This window comes from Mesoplodon densirostris, chromosome 2 (genome assembly GCF_025265405.1).
Source record: "Mesoplodon densirostris isolate mMesDen1 chromosome 2, mMesDen1 primary haplotype, whole genome shotgun sequence".
In the NCBI taxonomy this organism is placed as follows: domain Eukaryota; kingdom Metazoa; phylum Chordata; class Mammalia; order Artiodactyla; family Ziphiidae; genus Mesoplodon; species Mesoplodon densirostris.
In genome coordinates, this window is record NC_082662.1 from 108550892 (window position 1) to 108574532 (window position 23641).

General features: G+C 38.8%; 1 protein-coding gene across 11 annotated transcripts in view; it reads left to right on the plus strand.

Moving 5' to 3' along the window:
• Positions 1 to 5945: 5945 nt before the first annotated feature.
• PDE4DIP (phosphodiesterase 4D interacting protein) overlaps positions 5946 to 23641 on the plus strand; it is a 91104-nt gene continuing 73408 nt past the window's right edge. For 6 of the 11 annotated variants that reach the window (XM_060090382.1, XM_060090373.1, XM_060090375.1 and 3 more), the window contains exons 1-12: positions 5947 to 7794; positions 14310 to 14441; positions 15166 to 15285; positions 15539 to 15631; positions 15764 to 15976; positions 16860 to 17018; positions 17881 to 17994; positions 18184 to 18321; positions 19032 to 19211; positions 20120 to 20314; positions 22724 to 22891; positions 23063 to 23144. In XM_060090382.1, the coding sequence (XP_059946365.1) occupies positions 6670 to 7794; positions 14310 to 14441; positions 15166 to 15285; positions 15539 to 15631; positions 15764 to 15976; positions 16860 to 17018; positions 17881 to 17994; positions 18184 to 18321; positions 19032 to 19211; positions 20120 to 20314; positions 22724 to 22891; positions 23063 to 23144 (2719 nt within the window). In that variant the 5' untranslated portion in view covers positions 5947 to 6669. Of the gene's footprint in view, positions 7795 to 14309; positions 14442 to 15165; positions 15286 to 15538; positions 15632 to 15763; positions 15977 to 16859; positions 17019 to 17880; positions 17995 to 18183; positions 18322 to 19031; positions 19212 to 20119; positions 20315 to 22723; positions 22892 to 23062; positions 23145 to 23641 lie in introns of all 11 variants that reach the window. The other 5 variants (XM_060090379.1, XM_060090380.1, XM_060090381.1 and 2 more) reach the window with 3 other exon arrangements.

A 23641-nucleotide genomic window follows, 5' to 3' on the forward strand; every position in this document is an offset into this window, starting at 1 on the left:
GCCTTACCATCAGACTAGGAAAGAGGTAGGTAGGGGTATACAAGTAACATATCTATATCCAAAAATTTAGCCTGTCACCATTTGGTTAGAGAAGAAATGTGAGATGAGCTGATAGAGAAGTAGATTAGGATCTTTTTGTACAGATGTTGAAATGCCAAGCTAAGAGTTTTGGACTTGGTGCTATAGGTAGTGGACAATTATGGATCTTTACTATGAATGTTCTAGAAATAATATGCAGGATGATTAGAGGCGTAAGCTTCTAAAGCTGTGTGACATGATTCAGGTTTCAGGTTTTAAGAACCTGAAAAGGACAGTGTAGGGAAAATGCAAAGCAACATTTCTGAACACACTAGAGATGTTTAGAAATAGAGTCAAAAAGAATTTAGCATTTGGCTTGATAGGGAAGGATTCTGAGGAGTTAAAGGTAACAACTCCTTAGTTTACAAATTTACCCTATTGTAGAAAATGGTATGCCTGACCTCATCTCTCCTGATCTTCCTCTAGATGTTGACAATGTTAACTACCCCTCTCATTCTTGAAACTCTGTCCCCCTCTCACCTGTGTTTTGATTGTGGAAGAGCTCAACTTAGTGTTTTTCACTTAGTTTTTTTCCTCAGTCCCTAAATACTGCATGTCCCATGTCAAATTTTGTATTATCTTTTTGCAAATGGACTCAACTCCCACATTTCTGTTTGTTTAGGCATTTTTTTTCTACCAGTCTTCCAGGCCAAAAACTTTATCTCTATTTTTAACCTTTTTTTCCTTCATCCTCTCTGCATATATGTCATCAAGTCCTGCTGCTCATTCCTTCAAAATGACTCTCATATTTACCAGTTTCTTTCCATTTTTATACCAGACCTTTTTTATCTCACATGTGAATAATGGCAATGGATTTTTTTTTTAACTTTATTTATTTTTGGCTGCGATGGGTCTTTGTTGTTGCATGTGGGCTTTCTCTAGTTGCAGTGAGCAGGGGCTATTCTTCGTTGAGGTATGCAGGCTTCTCATTGTGGTGGTTTGTTGCGGAGCATGGTCTCTAGGCAATGGATTTTTAACAGGTCTTCCTGTAACCATCCCAAAACCTGTTCCCTAAAACTCCAAGCCATCCTGTTGTCTGACTCATTTTCCTAAAACAAACTTTTCATCATGCCATTCTTAGCTTAAATTCATAACAGAAAGTCCAAATTCTTTTGCCTTTCTCAAACATTAACCAAATTCTAGTTGCCAATTCCCTCCATAGCATAGTGTCTGGCTTTCAGTTCGCCCTTTATATATGTTCTTTGAATGAGTAATTATTGAGATGTACGGAGTGTATGTATAGATGTATAGAGTAGGATGAACCTGGCCACTCAGATATCCCACAAAATCTTTCCCTTTACTGACAGGCTAGCATCATATTTAACCCAACTTCCAAGACTTTTGATGATGCTGTTTTCTTTTTCTGGAGTCCTTTCCTTGGTTTCTTCCATTCTAAGATCCATCTCAAGTCCCACTCTTGCCCCCTTCACCTGTACCAGCTCCTACTTAACTTCTTCTGCACTTTCATTGAAGTTGTCGGTACCATTTAGTTTACCAATCAGTTATTCTGATTGTAGCATGCACATTCTCTCCCCTTCAACTAAACTGAAAGTTCTCTGAAGACAGAGAAAAAAAACAAAACAAGAACTGAGTTTGCATAATTTTTTGCTCATCAGTTGATTAACAAATATTTTGAAATTCACTTAAACAGCTGTGGATATTTAATAACTTGAAAGACTGCAGTGTTTACTATTTTAAAATCAATTCTGCTGAAACCATATTATAGCAATCTGTAGTTGAACTTGAAATCTCCCAGTTTTAAAACAAGTGTTTTGAAATGCTGTGCTATTAATGAATGCAAAGCATGATTGTTTCTGGATTCTTAAAGATTTCCAACCAACAGAGGGAAATCATGAACATGCTTGTGGTGTTACCATAAAGCCTAACTGGCTTTACTTTGATATTCTTGCATTTCCTCATCTGCTTTTGCTTCTCTGCCAGAATCACTCCCCCCACCCACTGTGGCATAGTTTTTAGTAATTAGAACAGCTATTTCCAACATCATAACTAGGATAATGAAATTAATACAACTGGTTTGGGACATGGGGATTTTTCACCTCTTGGAAACTCCCTCCCAGCCCAGAATTAGGTCTTAGAAACACTACAACACAGGGAGTACAAAAGTAGCTACGGTTCGAACAGAATCTTCCTGGGCCCTCAAATCTAGAGATCAAAATAGAGATAGTGCAAAAGATCCCTACCATAATAATACTTAGGAATCTTGTTCCAAATGGGCATATAGTTATCTAAATTCAACAATTTTGTACGTAGTTCTTCATTAATGGGTTTTTCCATTTATCTGCAGAACTTCTGATCCTTTGGCTGACATTTGTCTGAATACACTTTAAGAGAGTTCTAATTCAGTAGTTTTCAAAGTGTGGTTCTCAGCAGCATCTGCCTGCTCTGGGAATTTCTTAGGAATTCAAATTCTTGGGCCCCTTCTCAGACCAACTGAATTAGAATCTTGTTAAATCTACCATTTAACAAGCCCTCCAGGTGATTCTGATGCATGCCAAAGGTTGAAAACCACTGTTTAAATTCAATATGTTTATTTTGTAGCTTAGGAAATTAAGGGCCAGATATCAGTGATTTGACTTAGGATAGACAGCAAATATGTGCTTGTGAATGCATTTATCAATCCATTTTGAGGGCAAACTGCTGATATATAAAATTAATCATTTGTTTAACTTATTATCACTTATCATAATATGAAACCTGTTCTCAGTAAGATTTCCCTTTATTATGTAACTTTTGATAAGTTTTAGAAGTAATCATCCTATTCTAAATCATCACAAAAGCCCTAGGTCCCACCTTAACAACATGCTTTGCTTCCATCGTAAATGTATGGTGTGTAAATGTATATAAGACAATATTTTCCAACACTCATATGGATAGGAACTATGATGTTTTGAAGTTGCAATTGGGCCTTTTATAGAATTTCTTCCGGGCTATATTTTCCCAATTTTCAAAGCTGTTCTTATGATAAAGTTATAGGGGTTACTTTACATGAAAGAAATCCCTCAGATTAAAAATTTATGGGTAATACATATTTTCATAATAATTTACTCCTTATCTTTTTTTTTTTTTTTTTTTTGCGGTACGCGGGCCTCTCACTGTTGTGGCCTCTCCCATTGCGGAGCACAGGCTCCGGACGCGCAGGCTCAGCGGCCATGGCTCACGGGCCCAGCCACTCCGCGGCATGTGGGATCTTCCCGGACCGGGGCACGAACCCGTGTCCCCTGCATCAGCAGGCGGACTCTCAACCACTGCGCCACCAGGGAAGCCCCCCATTCTTTTTTACTGATGGTTAATATTACATTATATAAACATATCAAAATGTGTTTATCCTATCTTCTTCTTAGTAACACTTTGTTTCTTATCACAAAATCAATACATGCTTATAGAAAATTTTAGAATACAAATGAGGAAAGAAGAAAGTTCTACTTTCTTTGAAGTTCTACTTTCAAGTTTTACCACTCAGACTCTGATATAAGTGCCTTAAATTGGCACAATTCTTAGTTTTAACTCTAGAATATTTCCTAATTTTAAAACATTTAAAAAATAATATATGAATATACATTCATTGCCCCAAATTCAAATGATACATGGTATATAGAATAAAAGTAAATGTTGCTGTTCAGCTCCCCATTTTCTTGCCTCCCCATAGATAGCCAGTGTTGACTAAATACAAAATCTTGACCAAGATAATATTGATAAACCATGAAGTGCTGAATTTATTATCACATAATTTTCCTTGTTTCATTTTTAAATTTTTATTTTCAATTGATCTGTACAAAAGTGATCTTTTAGTTTTATAATACCAAATGATCATGTTTAGGAGTGGTTCTAGTACTCTAGTTTACTATCTGTTTTGAGATATGGTCTTTAAATATGTTCTCTGGGAGTGAAGAGTGCTGTCTTCAAATTTTCTTTGATTGTTGAGTGATTTATTTCTATCTGTTGGAAGCCTAGATATGTATGTATAGCTCTTTCAGTATGTTGATCTTTACTTACATATTCTTTACAAACATATTCTTCAATAGTAAGTTGCCTTTTCTCCATTTGTACTGACTTGCTCTTCTATACCAACAACCCATATGTTGTCATTAAAGTTTAGAGACTACAGGTCAGGTGAATACAAAGTATTATTTAGAGTTTGCTCCCCAGGAGCACTTTGTTTCATTAATTACTTTGTTTCATTAGCATTTTCCCCAATAGGAAAAAGTGGCTGGCATCCACATTCAAAGATGAGGCCTTGATTAATGTCTTAATTTGCACTTTTTGCACTTTTGAGTCCTTGCTGTTCTTTAGGATAATACTTAAGACAGGGTATGGCAGGGTAGTGTCCTGGCAGGCCAGAAACTCCTTGCCTCTCTATAGATCACTATGGATTCCAAAGATTGTTACGATTGTTACTTAATTTCTTCTGACTCTGAAGCTCATATCCCTAGAGGTAGGCAAAAATGCACCTGTAGTGAATTTTACTTGGAACTCTATTTTACATTCTTGGTTTTGGGACCAGAACATGCCTCTTTAGGTGAAATCACAGATGCAAAGTTCTGTAGCCTACTAAAGCCAAAGCTCTAAGAGCTGTTCTAATCTCTCACGATGGAGCTACTAAGATTTTGTTTTGATGATTAAATAAGAGAGTGATACAATTTTATGTGTGCAGAGCCCCGTAAAGCTTTAAAATTACTTTAAAATATTGCATTATATTAAAATAATAATATTAGCTATTATTATTGACATGATATGAGCCAAAATCTGTTAAAGCACTTCCCCCAAATCATCTCATTTAATGCTCAGTAAGAAGTTGGGGGTTTATTATGGGCTTTCATCGAAGGCCTCTGAATGTCTCCAGGTTTAGGATATGGGCTGTGCCCTGGAGATGAGGTTCAGAAATACTTTGACTGTTGCTGGCCTTATTATCTCACAAAGCCAAGTTAGTGAAATCTAGCATTATTTTAATTGGGAAACGTCCTGCTCTGGGAAAACTCCAGATGATCGTGTGGGACTGTTTTTCCTCCCATCTGGAGTTTGCATACCTCTCAAGCCAGGGAGAGAATTGTTTATTATAAACGGACGTTGACACCTCGATTCCACCTAGAGAGCTCCAGCTTCCCTCCACTCTTTGTGTGCAATCTAAGTTCTGTACCCAAGGCTGGGTGACTTACTGCTAGATGATGCTGAATAAGACAAGATACTAACTGAAGTCAGTGAAATTCCCAGCCTCACTTCTGCAGACAGCAACACTCTCTGATACTCTGGACTCTTGCTCAAATAAATAAGGCCTTTTGTTACAGTGTTTGTCTCCCCTCCTCACCCCCAAAATAAGGCCTACAGTCTACCTGAACCTGAAAGAGGATTCAGTGATGACAATCTACTCTCAGGTGTCTACATTCTTGAAAAAGCTCATTTTCTCTGTTATCATCAAAATCTTGGTTAACCAGCTGCATTCATGTGGCTTTTGTTGGACTCCTTCTCAGGTGACTGACTGCTTTGTGCCCTCTCTCGATTTCTTTTCTAAAAAAGGGCAAATCATCCAGGACTGCTAAACTCAACCGCAATATCACGAGGGGAGAAACACTTGTACTCTTTTCTAGGTGCTCCCAACAGTCGAGGGGGAGGTTGAACTGAGCCTCCTAAAATCCGCCCTACTTGCCACCTCCGGTTTATCAACCCGTTCTCCCTGGCCGCTTGTGAAGACCTGGGGCCTTTTAATCCAGGCACTGGACTGGGTAGGGAGAGGAGGGGGGAGCTGCAGGCGGGAGGGAGGCGGCGCGCAGCGGTACCTAGTGGCGCTGCCAGGCTGCTCCATCCAGAGTACGTGGCATTACCCGTGGAGAGAGGGGGAGGGGATTCGGCTTTCTCCTCCCCAAGCAGAGCCTTGGGACATGCCGCAAGGGCGGAAGGGAGGATCCGTGAGGGAACTGGTGCGCTTTGGGGGTGAAATTTTAGCAGATAAAAGTGGCCTAAAAGAGGTCAGCATCCATCCTGCTCTCCACTTCGGTACCCACTGCTAGCCAGGTCTGTGCTCTACCGCGAGGAGCACTAAGTCGTTTGGGGGCGAGGGGACGCGCTCGCCACCCCGCATGCGCAGAGCGAGGAGCCGGCCTCCGGGACTACAGCTCCCAGAGGAGTTTGCCGGTGGCCGTAGACGCCGAGCCTCTGGCGCCATCTTGAAATCTGATCCTCAATCTCTGAGTTTTTGCGTCAGCCGCGGGCGGCCGCTTGTGGACCGCGAACCCAGCCAGCTGAAAGGGAGGACATTGAGGACGACACCGCGGCTGGTGGGAGAGACAGCTGGAGGAGACATGGCAGGTTCTGAGCGCGGCCTGCGCTGCTGTCACTCAGCATCCGCCTGAAGTGTTTCCTCGCCCGCCCCCTCCCCGAGGGGCGGGGCTGACCACTCTGGTACCCAGAGCTCGCGCGCGGGTGGCAGCGAAGCGCCTCTGCAGAGTGGGGACCCCATCGGGCTGTTCCATGCCGGCCGGAAGCCACCGGGGCGGGAGACGGAATGCAACCAAGCGCCAGTGAGTGATCACCGAGCAGCAGCCGCATCAGGGAAGCTCGGCAACCGCAGGAGGGAAGATGAAGGAGATTTGCAGGATCTGTGCCCGGGAGCTGTGCGGAAACCAGCGGCGCTGGATCTTCCACACGGCATCCAAGCTCAACCTCCAGGTTCTGCTGTCGCACGTCCTGGGCAAGGATGTCTCCCGGGATGGCAAAGCTGAGTTTGCTTGCAGCAAGTGTGCTTTCATGCTTGATCGGATCTATAGATTCGACACCGTCATTGCCCGGATCGAAGCCCTTTCTATCGAGCGCTTGCAGAAGCTGCTGCTGGAGAAGGACCGCCTCAAGTTCTGCATTGCTAGCATGTATCGGAAGAATAACGATGACACTGGCGCGGAGACCAAGGCGGGGAATGGAACGGTTGACATTTCCGGCTTACCCGATGTAAGATACTCTGCACTGCTCCAGGAGGACTTTGCCTATTCAGGGTTTGAATGCTGGGTAGAAAATGAGGATCAGACTCAGGAGCTACACAGCTGTCATGCTTCGGAAGGCCCCGGAAACCGACCCAGGAGATGCCGTGGTTGTGCAGCTTTGCGGGTTGCTGATTCTGACTATGAAGCCATTTGTAAGGTGCCTCGAAAAGTGGCAAAAAGTATCTCGTGCGGCGCTTCTACCAGGTGGTCCACCAGCATTTGCACTGAAGAACCAGCATTGTCTGAGGTTGGGCCACCGGATTTACCAAGTGTGAAGGTACCCCCAGATGGAGAAAGCATGGAAGAAGGGACACCGGGATCCTCTGTGGAATCTTTGGATGCAAGTGTCCAGGCTAGTCCTCCACAGCAAAAGGAAGAGGAACCTGAGAGAAGTGCAAAGGAACTTGTAAAATGTGACTGTTGTTCAGATGAACAGGCCCCACAGCATATGTGTAACCACAAGCTGGAGCTAGCTCTTAGCATGATTAAAGGTCTTGATTATAAGCCCATCCAGAGCCCCCGAGGGAGCAAGCTTCCTATTCCAGTGAAATCCAGCCCACCTGGAACCAGGCCTGGCCATATCATGACAGATGGAGTTAGTTCTGGTTTCCTTAACAGGTCTTTGAAACCCCTTTACAAGACATCTGTGAGTTATCCCTTGGAGATTTCAGACCTCCAGGAGCTGTGGGATGATCTCTGTGAAGATTATTTGCCACTTCGGGTCCAGGTATACAAAATGGCTGCATAGTGCCTTTCTGATTGAAGTTAGCTAGCCTCAGGCTTCACATGATTTCTGTCTAGGTGAAGGTTAATAATATTCTAGACTTGAGAAAATTAATCATTGAGCCCATTTGTGTCCCCTTTAGTAAATGTGATTCATTCAGATAATTTGTTTTTCACAGTCCTCTTTATAAGATTATCTATTGGCTTTCCCATTAATTATCAAAATTGCACACCTTTTAAGACAAAAAGAGAAAGATTTCTAATTCACCTTTACCCTATAAAAAACATTTAGTCTTATTTCTGGCACTAGAACTCTTTCCTCTTACTTCCTTTTTCTATCCCCTACCCCCTTCTTTTTTTGTTTTCATTTTTAGATTTATGAATGTTTCTCCTATTCTGTAAGGGAGTTAGTTCTGCTATTTAGCCCTCCCTAGAGCATTAAGCCTTTCATCGCACGTGTGCCTCAAACTGATTAGAGCTTAGGGTAAAGGTTTGGGGAAAAACCTATTAATCCACCAAAGTATTGTAACATCAGGGCAATATTTAAAATAAATTAAGAGGTCATTTGAGGACTAACGATGACTTGTTCATAAAACAGACTTGGGAAGTCAAGTATCGTCATTTAAAATGTTAAGGCAAAAACTCATTACAGCCAGTTTGTATACTGAGCTCTGTTTGAAGAAGTCTGATATTAAGTAGGGATTCATCCATTATCAGATGATAGGAGAGTTTTATCCGTTGTACTCATGAATTTCTTAATGACTGGAAGATAACAGTTGATCTTAATCTGAGCTGTTCATGTCTGCCCAGTTGATTTCATACCAACCTTTTAAATTCAGCTACTATTACAGGGACCTGACAGATGCTATTTTGTTTCTACAGCAACAGTAAATGCTGGGTTCAATTAATTTTGTGAAACATTTGGCATGTTCTACCTGATACAGATTCTCTAGTGATACCATTACAAAGGTGGACAATCTAGAAGGCATTTTTGGAAAGCTTGCTACCAGTCAACATCATCCCAGAAACTTAGAGCTTCTAAATGAAATTGTTGATTGTCACTTGAAATTTAAAAAAAATAGTTCTATTATGTATAATATTTGCATCTCAATAAGAAAGAGGAAATGGGAGAAATATTTTTGAATTTGCACAAAATTGTCAGAAGTAGCATATATTAAAGTGTTACATAAAAGTATGACTATCCAAAAGTTTAAAACGTGTTTTTATTTGTATAAAATGTTTAGTATGCCTAACGCTTGTGTACTTTTCTTTTGCTTCCTTTTCTTTCATTGAGCTTCGCAGCTAAATTTGGGCTTTACAATACAGTATTTCTGTGAGCAGACATAGATGTCACAAATTAAACATAGTGTTTTCATATTAGGATCTAAAAATAGTTTGGACAGGCTGGATGGGAAATAAGCTTTTTTTCCCCCTTTCAAATATGGCCAATATTGTAGAAAGGTGAAGACTTAGAAAATTACAGGTAAAACAAGAGGAATTTTTTCTCCATATTAAATTAAAAATACTCTCTTGGTGCCTGGGCTCAACAAATTTTGGAGCTGGGAAGGAGCTTAAAGATCATCTCATGCAGTCTCTCAATTTAGAGATATGGAAAGCTCATGGTTTAAATAACTTAGCCCAGGCAGAGCCAAAGATTCCTAACCATTCTCAGCCAAGACCTTTTTATTCTATATATTAAACCACATTGTCTGATGTACCTTGAATTAAATAAATACTTGTTTTAAATTCAGGACCTTCTTTCTATACCCTAAGGATTGCTGGAGGATTCTTTAGGAATTCTGTGAAGAAATCTGGCATCCTAATGAGCATATTTAAAATATGGTAACTGTACCTTTAGGTCAAGCCCCTTTTCTTCACTAAATTTAGACATCAAAAAAAATAGACCTTTAACACAGCAGTGTTTGACCTTTCTGCTGTAACCTGGCTTACCGTCTTTACTGTTTGTAGAATAATAAAACATTGAGAGGAGGAAGAAAACATTCAGCTTGAAGAATCATGGCAATTTGATTGTTGTGCTGTTTTCTCCAATAATTAAGAAGTGGAAGGAAATAGATTAATTAGGCTCAAAGTGTTTGTAGATAAAATGTATGTTTTGGATTCTGGATCCACTGTTTAAGTCTTGACTTTTAAGCTCCTTAAGGCCTGTTGTGCTTTATGGCAAAAGCAGATCTAAGTGGGACAAAGGCAGACTGATTTTTGTCTGTTTCTGAACAAATGTGGATAGAATAGAAATAAGTGTAAATTATTTTTGGTAGTTCTCTTTTTAGTTTGTAGAAAGAAAAAACTTGAAAGAAAAAAAAATTTCCTTTAGCTAAATTCTGCTACAAATATGAAGAAAAGCTCTTATCCTAAGAGCGAGATTGTTCTGTAAGGTCATTTTGATTCCTTTCTTTAATCTGGTTACTGTTAAATATCACCATCAGAATGCCTCCTGGTTGCTTTTCTTCTTTTTCTTTCTCTTTCCTTCTTTCTTTCTTGTATTAAAGAAAAACTGCAACAGTGTAGTTCTCCTGCTTACTAATTTTCTGACATGCAAACTGATTGATTTGCCTTCTACAGAATTTATGTCTGAAGACCCAATGTTGTCAAATATCTAAAGAAAGATTTGAAGCCTTATTCTAGGTGATAATTTCCTTCTTTATTGTCTGGCCCTGAACTACAATAGAAAAGCTGTCATAGAAGGGGTGTGGTCCCTTGGTAAACATTAATTCAGCTCTGGTTCACGTGCAGTTTTCTTTTCTATCTAAATTCAGAGAGTAAGAGATCTTTGCTTCAAGCCTTGCAATGCCAGAGTCTGCTCTTGTATGACTATGATAAATTTATCCCTTTCTATAGCTTAGCTATGTAACCCAGATCAGGCCCTTTGGCAGGGGTAAGCATTAGATGCTGGTCAAAGACTAGGCCTTTAATTTTATGCTAGTTGATAGTTCTTGTGTATCCCCTATTGCTAACAATAGGATAGAAAATTATAGTAGTTTGAGCCCTGTGACTTTCTATTATGACTATGAAAGTGTCAAGAAAACTGCTGTTAATCCAGAAGACCTAAATAACTGCCTTTTAGCCTAAAGGTCTTATTTTATGCAACCTTAGGCCTGGAAGCAATTCTCTTTTCTGATACTGAAAAGCATTTGTCCTGAGTCAAAAGCAACTGAATTTAAAATTATATTATGATTACAACATGATTTTAGTAACTGATAGCATGGAGATTAACACTGATTCAACCAAATCAAGTATTACTGATTTCAGGCTCTACAAAATCTTCATAGGAGTGGTTGGTTTATGTACTTGATATTTCACAAGAATTCATTATGAGCTGTTTACTCAATGGGACTTTGCTAGGTACTCTTTTGGCAGACTTATCTGAAAGGACATTTTTTTCCTGAGATTTAAAATAATAAAATATTATGAGTAAAGAAGAAACAAACATCTTCTAGCCTTTAGGTCAATACATTACATTTCCCAAATTAGGGGGTTCCTGTGATGATTCATGCCAAGATGGGTTCAGATGAGATCCAGACTCATTATGTACTTTTCTGTGGCATCCTTTGGATTTAAAGTTGATGTTGAAATGCCTAAATTAAACATCTACCTTTTAATCTATTTATCTGGTCTTTTTCTAAGAGAGCCACTGAGAGATTAGAGCAATGATCTGGGAATTAGGAGACAGGCCTGTTTTTGTTAATTTGCTTTTGTTTTTATTGTTCTGTTTACTTTATTAAACAAAAACTTTTGGTCTGTACAATATTCCAGGCATTATGGTAGGCAGTGGGTTTATAAACATGAAAAGGAAGTTACCAACTTAGCTGCATTTGGTTTAATTGGATCCTTTTCCTGATTTCCAGTTAACTTTGGACAAATTACTTATCTAAGTCCCCATTTCCTCAAATGTAAGATAGGATTGGACCAGATGGCTAATTTATAAAGTGTCCTTCACAGCTCTAAGATTCTTTGGTGTAAAGTGATTAAATAGGACCATTTAAAACTTGAAGCTATTTAATTCTGCTTGTTATAGTTTAAATTTGAAAAATAACTTGTAATAGATGTTGTTGGAAATTTGTTTTACACCGAGGAAGTAAGAAGGCAAGTTTGATAGAGAATGCTTTATCGTTAAATAAATGATAAAATTATTTATCAGAATTGTTGTAAATATCTATTAAAATAGTTACCTCTCCCATGGTGTGACATAATTCACACTGCTTCAAGGGCAAGGCTCCCTGTTATACCCACAACAACAAATATCTCAATTTTTTCTAGGAGTCATTATCCTTGCTACTTTTCTCTTTATCCCTGTCTCACCATCCAGTCCTGTTGACTCTACCTTCAAAACATATCCAAATCTATCCATTTCTCTCTCCCTCCATTACTACCACTATAATCCAAGCCACTATTATCTTTCCCCTGCAGTACTACAGCAGCCTCCTAGCTGGTCTTCCCATTCCTACTGGTGCTCCCAACAATCTATTCATCACAGAGCAGCTATTTAAAATTTAAATATGATTGATTACTTTTCCGTTAAAAACCCTGCAGTCCATTCTCATTTCAGTTAGAATGAAATCCAGCTTCATTACCTCCGATGTAGGTGCTTTACACCAGATCTGGCCCCTCCCTGCCTTTCCACCTCATCGTGTATTACCATCCACTTTGCCCAGTATGCTGTAGCCCTGTGCTTTCCAGAAAGGCAGCCACTAGCCCTGTGTGGCTATTGAGCACTTGAAATGTGGCTTGTCCAAAATGAGATATGCTGTGAGTGTGAAGTATAACCTTAATTTTAAAGACTTATTATGGAAAGAATGTAAAGTATCTTGATAATTTTTCTATTGAACACATGCTTATGATAATATTTTAGGTATAATATATTGGGTCAAATAAAATGTTTTATTAAAATTAAGTTTACCTATTTATTTTTACTTTAGTCAATGAAGATACTAGAAAATTTTAAATTACATATGTGGCTCATTATATTTCTCTTGGAAAGTGCTCCTCGAACCACGTAGGCTTTTCTCTTTCCCAGGGGCATATCTACCTGAGGTCTTTTCCATTAGTTGATCCTCTGCCTGGATTATTATTCTTCTGTTGATTTTGCAGAGCTGGTTCTTTTTCATGTAGATCTTCATTTAAATGCTGCCTCATCAACCACTTTAAAGTAACTTAACAACTTTGTCATGCTTTCCTATTTTATAGCATAGGACTTGTCACTAGCTTACATTTTGTGTATTTCCTTGTTCTTTTATCATTTAGCTCCCCACTCCAACTCCCACAGTGCTTTGCATATTAGGGGTACTTCATAGATGTTTTAAAAAATGATGAACAGCCCTGGAAGAATAGAAAAGATTTTTCTTCTGAAATCTCTATACTTCCAGTCACTTGCTGTCAGGAAGGGGTTTAAGGTAAGCTGAAACCGAAACCCCACTGCCTAGAAGGTGGTAATCAGAGTTTGAACATGTGAGGTAAAGAAAAAATGAATAGCTGCCTTTTTTCTCTTCCTAATGGATTTGTATTTTCCCTAATTGGAGTGCAGGAGAAAGGGAGGGGGTATAGGCAGGGAGAAAAGAGATGGAATTTAATGCCACAGTGAATTGCTCAAGTTTTATTTTTGTACCTTAGCTCATAATGAATATTAGGTATAGTTCAGTAAGTTTATCTTAGTCTGATCATCCCAAATATAAAGAGATGTTTTTTTCTCCTGAATCTTTTTGGTGAATCGATATTCCTATAAAACATACCTCCTTCCCAGACCCTATGGATTTTAAATTTTATTTTAATTTTTGTTACTTTTTATTTTGAAATAATTTCAAGGTTAGAGAAGTCATAAGAGAAGTACAAAGAACTCACAGTCTCACCAGTTGCTATATGTTGCTACATTTGCTTTATCACTCTCACTGTTTATAGACACATTTTTTTATTCCTGAATTATTTGAGAATTAGTTGCAGATATTATACATCTTTACGCTCAATAAGCATGTATTTCCTAAAGACAAGGACATCTCTTACATAACTACAGTACAATTATCAAAGTTAGGAAATTTAGTATTGATTAAATACTATTATCTAATGTATGGTCCATATTTGAAATCTACCCATTTTTCCAATAATGTGAATAGGCATGTTGTAAGAAAGATTGTTGAACTATAACTTTTTCTCCCTTAGGGATGGTGTGAGTTTGACCTTTTGAATTCCCTGATTGAAAATAGGATAAAGCAAATATTTGGTCATCATAAGCATTTAAAAAAATTCTCTCTTCTTTTTAATCTCTGAATTACTTGCTTTAACTGCATAGTGTTTGTGTAGGTTCATAGAGAAAGGTGGGGAGGGGAGCTAGAGAGGAAGTGAATCAGTACTCAGAATACGGAGCAGGACTGGCTTCAGGAATTACTGATAAGCCATTCAGCAACGCTGGTTTTCTAAGTCTCTGGCGAAAGATGCCAAAGACATTTGAAGATAAAATTAAACTTTATTGTTGGCTACGCTTAACTTAATCATCTCGCTGCTTCTTCCTAGCCCACGACCGAAGAGTTACTCAGACAACCAAAGCTGAATTCAGGTGAGACCAGTACAACTCAGCAGGCTGTATCTGATTCCCATTTGACAGAACTCCAGGAAAAAATCCAGCAAACAGAGGCCACCAACAAGGTATTGGAGATCACAGGGTTTCTTGAGAATGTGACTGGCTTTAGCTGGGTCTGTGTTAACCTCTCTGAGTAGGACCTGGGAGGTGGGTACTGTGTATGCCTGGTGCTCTGTGGAATATATTCTTAAAAGTGTAGTTCTTTCCTGTATCTCTCATCAAGATTTTAGCCTGTTCTGCACAGATCGGAATTTCTGGTGCCTTTTAGGTCTGAAATTAAAACTTGAGTGCAATTTTCAACTGTATAAGGCACTGAGACAAGAGGTTCATGCTTTTGATTTTGGTTTAACTTCTTACCCCTTTATAGCCCTTGGGTTTTAACATCTGCTTAGAAGAAAATTCCCACAATTTGGGACGCTGTGCTCCTGGCTTTGTGTACCCTTGTTGTGTCCTGTCCTGTAGTAGATAGCAGAACCTCCTTGGTCTTTGTGAAAGATCCACAGTGACTCATGTGGACAAGTACCCCCAGTATGGCTGCCGTCATAGAGAAAGCACAGTGCATGAGAACTGAAGCAATTGAGTATTAAAAGAAGCATTTCACATTTCCTGCTACTTTTCTCTTGCTGATTGACTTAGGACTTTAATGGTTATGCTATGTGGGGAAAAATTAATAAGGTAATATTCCGTAAGAAATCCTTTAAACCTAGATTTGAGGAAGGACTTCATGGTTGCATTTGAGGTTAAAAGAAATCATTGACCTGCCAAACTTTTTTTCTTTGCTGAATTCAGGTTCTTCAAGAAAAACTGAAAGAAATGAGCTGTGAACTAAAGTCCGCTCAGGAGTCGTCTCAGAAGCAAGATGGTACAATTCAAAACCTCAAGGAAACTCTGAAAAGCAGGGAAAATGAGGTAAAGTGTTTGGCAGTCAAGGACCCATGAGGAAACAATTTTTCCCATCAAAGTAGACAAGTATTCTATAATTTGTTGAATTGGATATTGTCAGACTAACAGATCTTAGCCTAGAGAAACTGTAGTGTCATCTAAATTGGAATTTTGGAATTTTGGAATAGTCCTGCTACTAAAATCTGTACAGTACAGGCGAGATAACGGAATTTATATTTAGCTTGCTAACATTTTTGGTACTCCCTGTCTTTGTTTTCAGACCGAGGAGTTGTACCAGGTAATCGAAGGTCAAAATGACACAATGGTAAAGCTTCGAGAAATGCTGCACCAAAGTCAGCTTGGACAACTTCATGTACGTGAGGGTCACCTGGGACAGGCATCACTTGAGGATGTGCCACTCTCAGCCACAGTTTTGATCTTGTTGTTCTTCTCAGCTGCTCTGTGCTTGCCCTCCTTGTGATGATGATTTTCACTCTCTTTTCAGAACTCAGAGGGTACTTCCCCAGCTCAGCAACAGGTGGCTCTGCTTGATCTTCAGAGCGCTTTATTCTGCAGCCAGCTTGAAATACAGAAGCTCCAGAGGGTGGTACGACAAAAAGAACGGCAGCTGGCTGATGCCAGACGATGTGTGCAATTTGTAGAGGCTGCAGCACAGGAGAGAGAACAGCAGAAAGAAGCTTCTTGGAAACATAACCAAGTAAATCATTAATCATTTTGTGGCACTGTGTAAATGCAGACTTTGCCCTGATAATAACTTTTTATAAGAATAGCTTGTGTTGAACCCTTGAGTCACTTACTTAATCTAAGTATTTCAGCTCAACATTTGTTGCCCTTATACCATGTGCCAGGTATTGGGCTGTGCTCTGGAAATACAAGGGTGAATATCACAGGCTCTTTCCTCTTAAGTTATTTGTAATATAGTATGAAAGACAGTCACATAAACAGTATTTCAATGTGGTAAATACTGTAGAAGAGGCATATAGGGGTCCTGTAGGAATATATACAAGGGGCCGGGGAAGGGAATCAGGGAAAGCTTCACAAAGGAGGAGATATCTGAGATTATTCTTGAAGGGTGGGTAAGAGTCAGTGAGACAGAAAAGTGGGAAGAACAACCAAGTCAGAGGAATGGCGTACACAATTAGTCATGTATGTTTTTTTAAATAAAACACATAATTCTTAAATGGTTTCTTGTTAGCTTAGAGCAGATGCCTTCTTTTTTTTTTTTAAGATTTAAAAGGATAGGTAGGAATGTTGTATCCTTGAGCTTACTGTAAAATAAAGGATCCAGGTTTATGGTAGAACAGAGTCCCACTTAGTACTTATATAAGTGTATCATTTTTAAGCCAAAAATAAGTATTGAACTATAATATCAAATTTACATCCTACCCCCATCCACGGTTCCCATGATTTCCCACATCATATTTGACTCAGGTGTAGTAGTATCTCTATAGTAATTTTAAGAATGGCACTTTTTGCTACTTTATCTTTTGTTCTCTGTGCTTTGAAAGTTTTAAGGCCTCCATATCTAATGACCATGTGAAATTTTTAGATTGTTTGAAAAGGGAATCTGTTTAATTCAGGAATTGCGAAAAGCCTTGCAGCAGCTACAAGGAGAATTGCAGAGTAAGGGCCAACAGCTTCATACCCTGGAGGCTGAAAAATACAATGAGATTCGCACCCAAGAGCAACACATTCAGCACCTCAACCATAGTCTGAGTCACAAAGAGCAGCTGCTTCAGGTGAGTCCACAGAATGATTTCAAGTAAAACTGGGTTCCTAGAGCTCGGGAATTTATGTTCATATCATCTCAAAACATTGGTCCACCTGTGTTGAGTACCTGCTACATGTAGAACATTAAGAGGTGGGAATCTGGAGGATTCAGAAGAAATAGAAAGTACAATCCATCAACCAAGATGCTAACCAGCAAGTGTAGGAAACAAGAAATATAGACCTGAAACACTTAAGCAATAAATATTCAGCAAATAGTTATTAAGCACCTCTGTGAGTTAGATACTAGGCTAGGTATGAGGTAAATGAAGAGAAGATATGTCCACTGCTCCCACTGAAGACCTCTGTGTAGAAATTTCCAGAGTTATGTAGATGATTAAAATGAAAGTTATAGGAAAAAGTGGAGCGCTTAAGAAGAGACTGATCAGTTCTACCACCTACTCTAAGCTTTAGTCACACTGGATCCCTTATATTTCGCTAAGCATATGACTTTTTCATGGTATACATATGTTGTGCCAGTTTTTTTCTCTGATAGAGATATCCCACAGCCTCTTGGGAAACTCCTAGTCCTTTAAGACTCAGAGCAAATGTAACCTCTTTTGTGAGAACTTTAGTGACACCTTCAGGCAGAGTTAGGCAATGCAACCCGTGTTCCCCTAGTAGCTTGCTACATGCGTATATGTACACACCTGCGTATATGTGATGCGAATAGTTGACATTCTGTATGTCTGTCATCTCTGCTAAACTGTGTTCCCCTTGAGAGTGATCACATTTTGCTTTTTATCCTGAATCACTAACAAATTCCTTGACAAAGTGGAAATTCAGTTAATACTGAATAAATGAATAAAGGAAAATATTTTTTGGTCTCATTAGGAGTTTCGGGAGCTCCTGCAGTATCGAAATAACTCGGACAAAACCCTTGAAGCAAATGAAATGTTGCTTGAGAAACTTCGGCAAAGAATACAAGATAGAGATGTTGCTCTAGAGGTATGTACCATAATTTTGCTCATGATGCTGTGGATTATTTCATCCACAGGGGGACTTTAGAAATTTATTTACTTAATTTGCTGCTTTTGGGAGTTGGTTTTCCATTCCTTTATATTTGGAATCTTATTGAATAAGAGTGGTCAGAATAGTGACTTTTGTGGAGCTTTGGGATGCTGACTTTGCTTGCAGCGGGCTATAGACGAAAAGTTCTCCAGTCTAGAAGAAAAAGAAAAAGAACTGCGTCAACTTTGTCTTGCCATGAGAGAGCGAGATCATGACTTAGAGAGATTGCGTGGTATCCTCTCCTCCAATGAAGCTACCATGCAGGTAAGAGCAAAATTTGTCATGACTTGGTATCCCTCTCTCACTTGGATTCTAAACCTGAAACATCTCCCCTTCCATCATTTTCTGAAAACCAGGATATTTGCTTTATTAAAAAAAAATACAAAAGCAAACAAAAATAGCAGTCATTAGTTCTGTCATTATTCATAAGGGAGTGAGAAGTTTTAGCACTTCTACTGTGAACTTTGTGGGAGGGGGCAGTGAATATGGATTTTTATACATAGTTCTAATTTATTTCTAATCCTTGCTAATATTTATATACTTTTATATAAACGTTGCTCAGATGCAGCTATTATATTGTATTTTTCTCATTAATATTATGTACATGTCTGTGTACAGCCACAATCAGAACACTTGTTTCTCTTATTAATATTTACTCTGGGCTATTTTTGTATATTTATTTTAGAGTTTAAATATCTAACCATCTGACACTTCTTGAAGTTCTTCACTTCCTCCAAAGTACTTCATTTAACACATACATTACACTTATCTCTCTACAAACTAAATGAGAGTTTCTAAAAACAACAAATAGACTAGTATGGCATTGTTAGATTAGATACTGTGTTTTTTCCTTTTGCAAAAGAAATTGATAGATAACTTAGGAGATAATGTAAAGGTGGATCAGGTTTCCTGTTTATGCTGAGGAGTGTGGGGTGGCCCTTTGACTTAACTGGCTGCTTTCTTTGTGACTGTAGTGTATGGAGAGTCTCCTGAGGGCCAAAGGCCTGGAAGTGGAACAGTTGTCTGCCAGCTGTCAAAACCTCCAATGGCTGAAAGAAGAAATGGAAACGAAATTTAGCCATTGGCAGAAGGAGCAAGAAAGTATCATTCAGCAGCTACAGACATCTCTGCATGACAGGAACAAAGAAGTGGAGGCAAGAATTTAGTTAACTTAAGGGCAGTTGGTTTAGTGTTGACATAATCTCAGTCTTGCATTAGGACTCTTGAGGTCTGAGAGGCCGGTGACCCAAGTCTTTAATCCCATCCTGTCTCTGGGCAGGTCACTGGCTTTCACTGGGACTTTTTTTTCCTATACCTATAAACTCAAGGGGACAATTATCTTTCTCAAAGAAGTTATGTGAGAATTAATGAGATCTAAAGAATGTACCTACAATACAATAGCTAACCTTTGTTATGGTGCTCATGCTGCGTCAGGCAGTTTTTTAAGAGCTTAATGGATGTCAATTCATTGAATCCTCACAAATCTATGAGGTACATACTATTATTCCTCTTTTACAGACAAGGAAACAGACTTCTGAAGTGAAGCAACTTGTCCAAAGTGACATAGCTAATAAGTGGCAGAGCCCGTGTGCACCCCAGGCAATCTGGCTCCACAATTTTAACCCCCATGTATTACCTCCAGTGTAGAACTAGCAGCTGCATCACCGTGCTAATAAATACAGTGCTTGTTATTTTTTTCAGCTGATCATTTCGTGTTCCCCCTATAAAGTCAAACAGGAGTAGATAAATAAGATAAATGAACCGAGTGCCCATTTATCCGCACCTATTATTAATGTGCCCTGAGCATTATAGGGCAAGGACTTATTTTAGAAAACAATATGTAAGTTGCCATTCTAAGTATTTTTTTCTGTATTGTTAGTGTTCATCCACTGAGCATGTATTGACAGTCTTTTACGTGCCAGGCCTATGCTGGATCTGCGGGAACAAAAATGAATAAAACATCATACTTGCTCTCTCTTCTATGATAGATTCTTTTAAGCCCTTTGATATACAGTAGATGGAATTCTTTCCTCCAAAACTTACACTGTCTCTCCTGTATTAGGATCTTAGTGCAACATTGCTCTGCAAACTTGGACCAGGGCAGAGTGAGATAGCTGAGGAGCTGTGCCAGCGTCTACAGCGAAAGGAAAGGATGCTGCAGGACCTTCTAAGTGATCGAAACAAACAAGCAGTGGAATATGAAATGGAGATTCAGGGCCTGCTTCAGTCCATGAGCAGCAGGGAGCAGGAGAGCCAAGTAAGGACTAATGCCCAGTCCAGAAGAATACCACTTTGTGCGTTTATAGTCCGCACTATAGGAAGCATTAGAACTTGATAACGTGTAAAATTTACGTCATTTTACAGTCCATCCTGTTAGTTCTTTTCCTTCAGCCTATTAACTAGACTACAGTTTTATATCAGTCATCAGAGTATGAAATATTTCTAGAACACTTTGCATTTGGAGGGTGCCTAAATAATACATGTCCCCACTCATTAAATTCATTATGTACATTTTCTTTTCCTTAATGTTCTGATAATTTTGACAGAAAGGAATATAGGATTCTGGAGTGTTTTGATTTTGATTCTAAATTATCAAGACTTGAGTGATATTTTGTTTCTAGCCAGGGTATGGGAAAACTTATACTTTACGTATTTTCTCTTAATTCATGCAAAATCTGAATTATTTTAAGAGAAAAAAAAGTTTGTGTTTTTTCAAAGGCCATGATGAGAATAAACAATCTCATAGTAATATGGCATATAGTAATTTCAAAATAATGGTACACAAATATTTCAAAAGTAAATTCTTAACTTACCCTCCTTTTCACATATCTTTCTCCTAAAGGCTAGAGAAAGTCTAGTATAGTTGACTTGTGCTGCATTTCAGGGACCAGTCACTCAGAATTCTCCCTAGTCAGTTCTCAGAGGGAACTAGATTCTTATCATTTGCCTATGTTATTTGACAATAGTATTCTCTAATGCTTCCTTATATTATGGGATGGTTATATTCCACTCATCCAATTCTTAGGCCCACTGAAGTAAATACACATTTTGTTAGATACATGCTGCCATGTGCTGCAGAAATTGCTTCTAGAATAGACCTAACAAAATCATTGTGAACTATTTACGTCTTTGGCAAGAGGCTAAGAAGTCTTTGAGTTTTCTTTTTCACCCCTTTGTAATTTGAAAGAATTAGCCTTATAACACTTAATATACCGTTGGTAGTAAAATAATGGAATCTAGGAGATGCCTGAAATTACAAAAGACTTTCAACTCAAGAAAAAGTGTAATGATTGTATTCTTCTAGATCTGCTTCTCAAATTTTATATGCAGAAAAATCCCTTGAATAGCTTTTTAAAAACATAGCCTCAAGAATTTGCATTTCTTACAAGCTTCCAGGTGATGGTGATGCTGCTGGTCCACGAGCCACACTTGGAGGAGCAGTGCTAAAAACAGCACTGCTAGAAAAAGAGTACCAAGCCAGATAGATCATATATGTGGCACAAGATATCTTGTGTATTATTCGCTCTGTTTCTTCTCATAATTTCACAGAGATTTTTATTAAGGCAAATTAATAATGTACTGTTACTTCTAAGATGGTTATGTCCAAATCCCTAAAGAGTCTGAATTTTACATACTAAAACTGGAAGGTTATTCTTTTATTTCCCTTAGAAGTTATGACAAGAGCTCAGCTTCTTATTTAAAATAGTAGTAATTCTCACAGAGACAGTCGATGCTATAATATAGCTAATATATTCATCATCTTATACCCTCTTTTAGTCTTAGTTTATTATTTCTAGATTTTCTGATTAAATGCAGACTTTCTATGTGGTAATGGTCACAAAAAAATGTTCTAAATTTTTTCCTTATTGTACCATCATGTGTCTTAGAAAACTGGGATTTGAAATTAAATAAACTGGGTTTGGTGATTTTGAGGTTCAGATTCTCCTGATCATGTGGTCTGATAAAAATGTTTCTGTGTAATTGATTCATTCAATAAATAGATCTCGAGTACCTATGAATTGAGTGCCTACTATGTGCCAGACATTGTTCTGCGTGCTTGGGATTCAGCACTGAACAAAACATAGTACTTGCCCTTAGAAAACTTACATCCAGTTGGGGCAGGGCGGGTGGCTGGGGGGAGAGAGAGAGACAATAAATAGATATATTGATTACTGGTAAGTGCATTGTAAAAAAAAATATTGCATGATGGGGGAATTAGGAGTAGAGATGAGATTGCTGTTTTAGATACGAAATGCAGACTAGGCCAATCTGATAAAGTTGACATTTGGCAAAGACGTTAAGGGAGTGTACCAAACAAATGTTTGGGCAAAGACCATTCAGGCCAAAGGCACATGAGTAAAGAAAGACATATGTTACCCGATTCAAACCAGAATCTTAATACCTTAGCCTGATAGTTCTAGCAGAGCAAGTTTAGATTATTTTATCTGTAACAGATGTGTTATATTCCGTTTTTCCAGTATTGTGCCTATGAGAGACTTTCTTTCCACTCATTGACTATGGTTTTTCCTATAAAATAAAAGCAAGGAAACTATTTCTTAGGGCCCCACTGGCTTTTCTTAAATGGTTGGCTTTTAACAATGACATCAGAACACAAATTTTTTTTATTAGAATATCTCTCTAATGTTATGTGTAATTTCCTTACTAGGCTGCTGCAGAAAAGATGGTACAGGCCCTAATGGAAAGAAATTCAGAATTACAGGCACTGCGCCAGTATTTAGGAGGGAAAGATTTCACGATGTCCCAGGCACTCATCTCTAACCAACCAGCTGAAGTTACCTCCGTCAGTCCCCATCTTGGAGAGAAGACTGATCAAGTAAGAACCATAGACTTGTATAGATGTTTATGCCAACTGCATTTTCTTTTTATATCTGAGGCATAAGTATGATAATTTTAATATCAAGTTGTGCGAGAATGTTCCAAGTCCTTGTCATTGTGATCATGGTTCCTGTATCTTCCTAAATCCCCTGACTCTTCTAATTTTTAGGGTTCAGTGCCTATAACCTCCAGAGATGATAGCTCTTCATTGACTGACAAAGGGGATACTAGCATACCCAGGTCTGCGTTAGGTAAGTATCAAATTTCATTTCATTCAGGAACCTCTGTCTTTCCTTCCTGTAACTCTCTGTTAATAGGTTTGGCCAGGACTCTCTTTCTCTTCCTACCATAATGGAAAAAATAAGTTTGGATTCCACCGAAAGGCTGAAGACATGTGTCTTCTAGGGAGAACTGCCCTTGCCTTATTTTGAATTAAAAGTATTGCTATGGCTACACAATTTGGCTCAGAGAAACTGCATCCTAATTCTCTTTTTCAGTTAACTTTGCAGGGATTCAAGAATGCGGGAGGCAGTGTTTCCAAACCTGCACAGCAGGACCACGGGGCTGACGCTGTCTCCTGGGTACCTTAAGCAGGCTGAGGCTGCTCACTGTAAATTGACATAACCCACATTACAGTGTTGGGAGGGGTAGGCAGTGCCAAGCTCCCCTCCATCCAAGGGATGGTTATAGACCTTGAACTCCCTAAAAACAACTGAGCAAAACTCAAATGGGTGCCTTAGAATCTCTG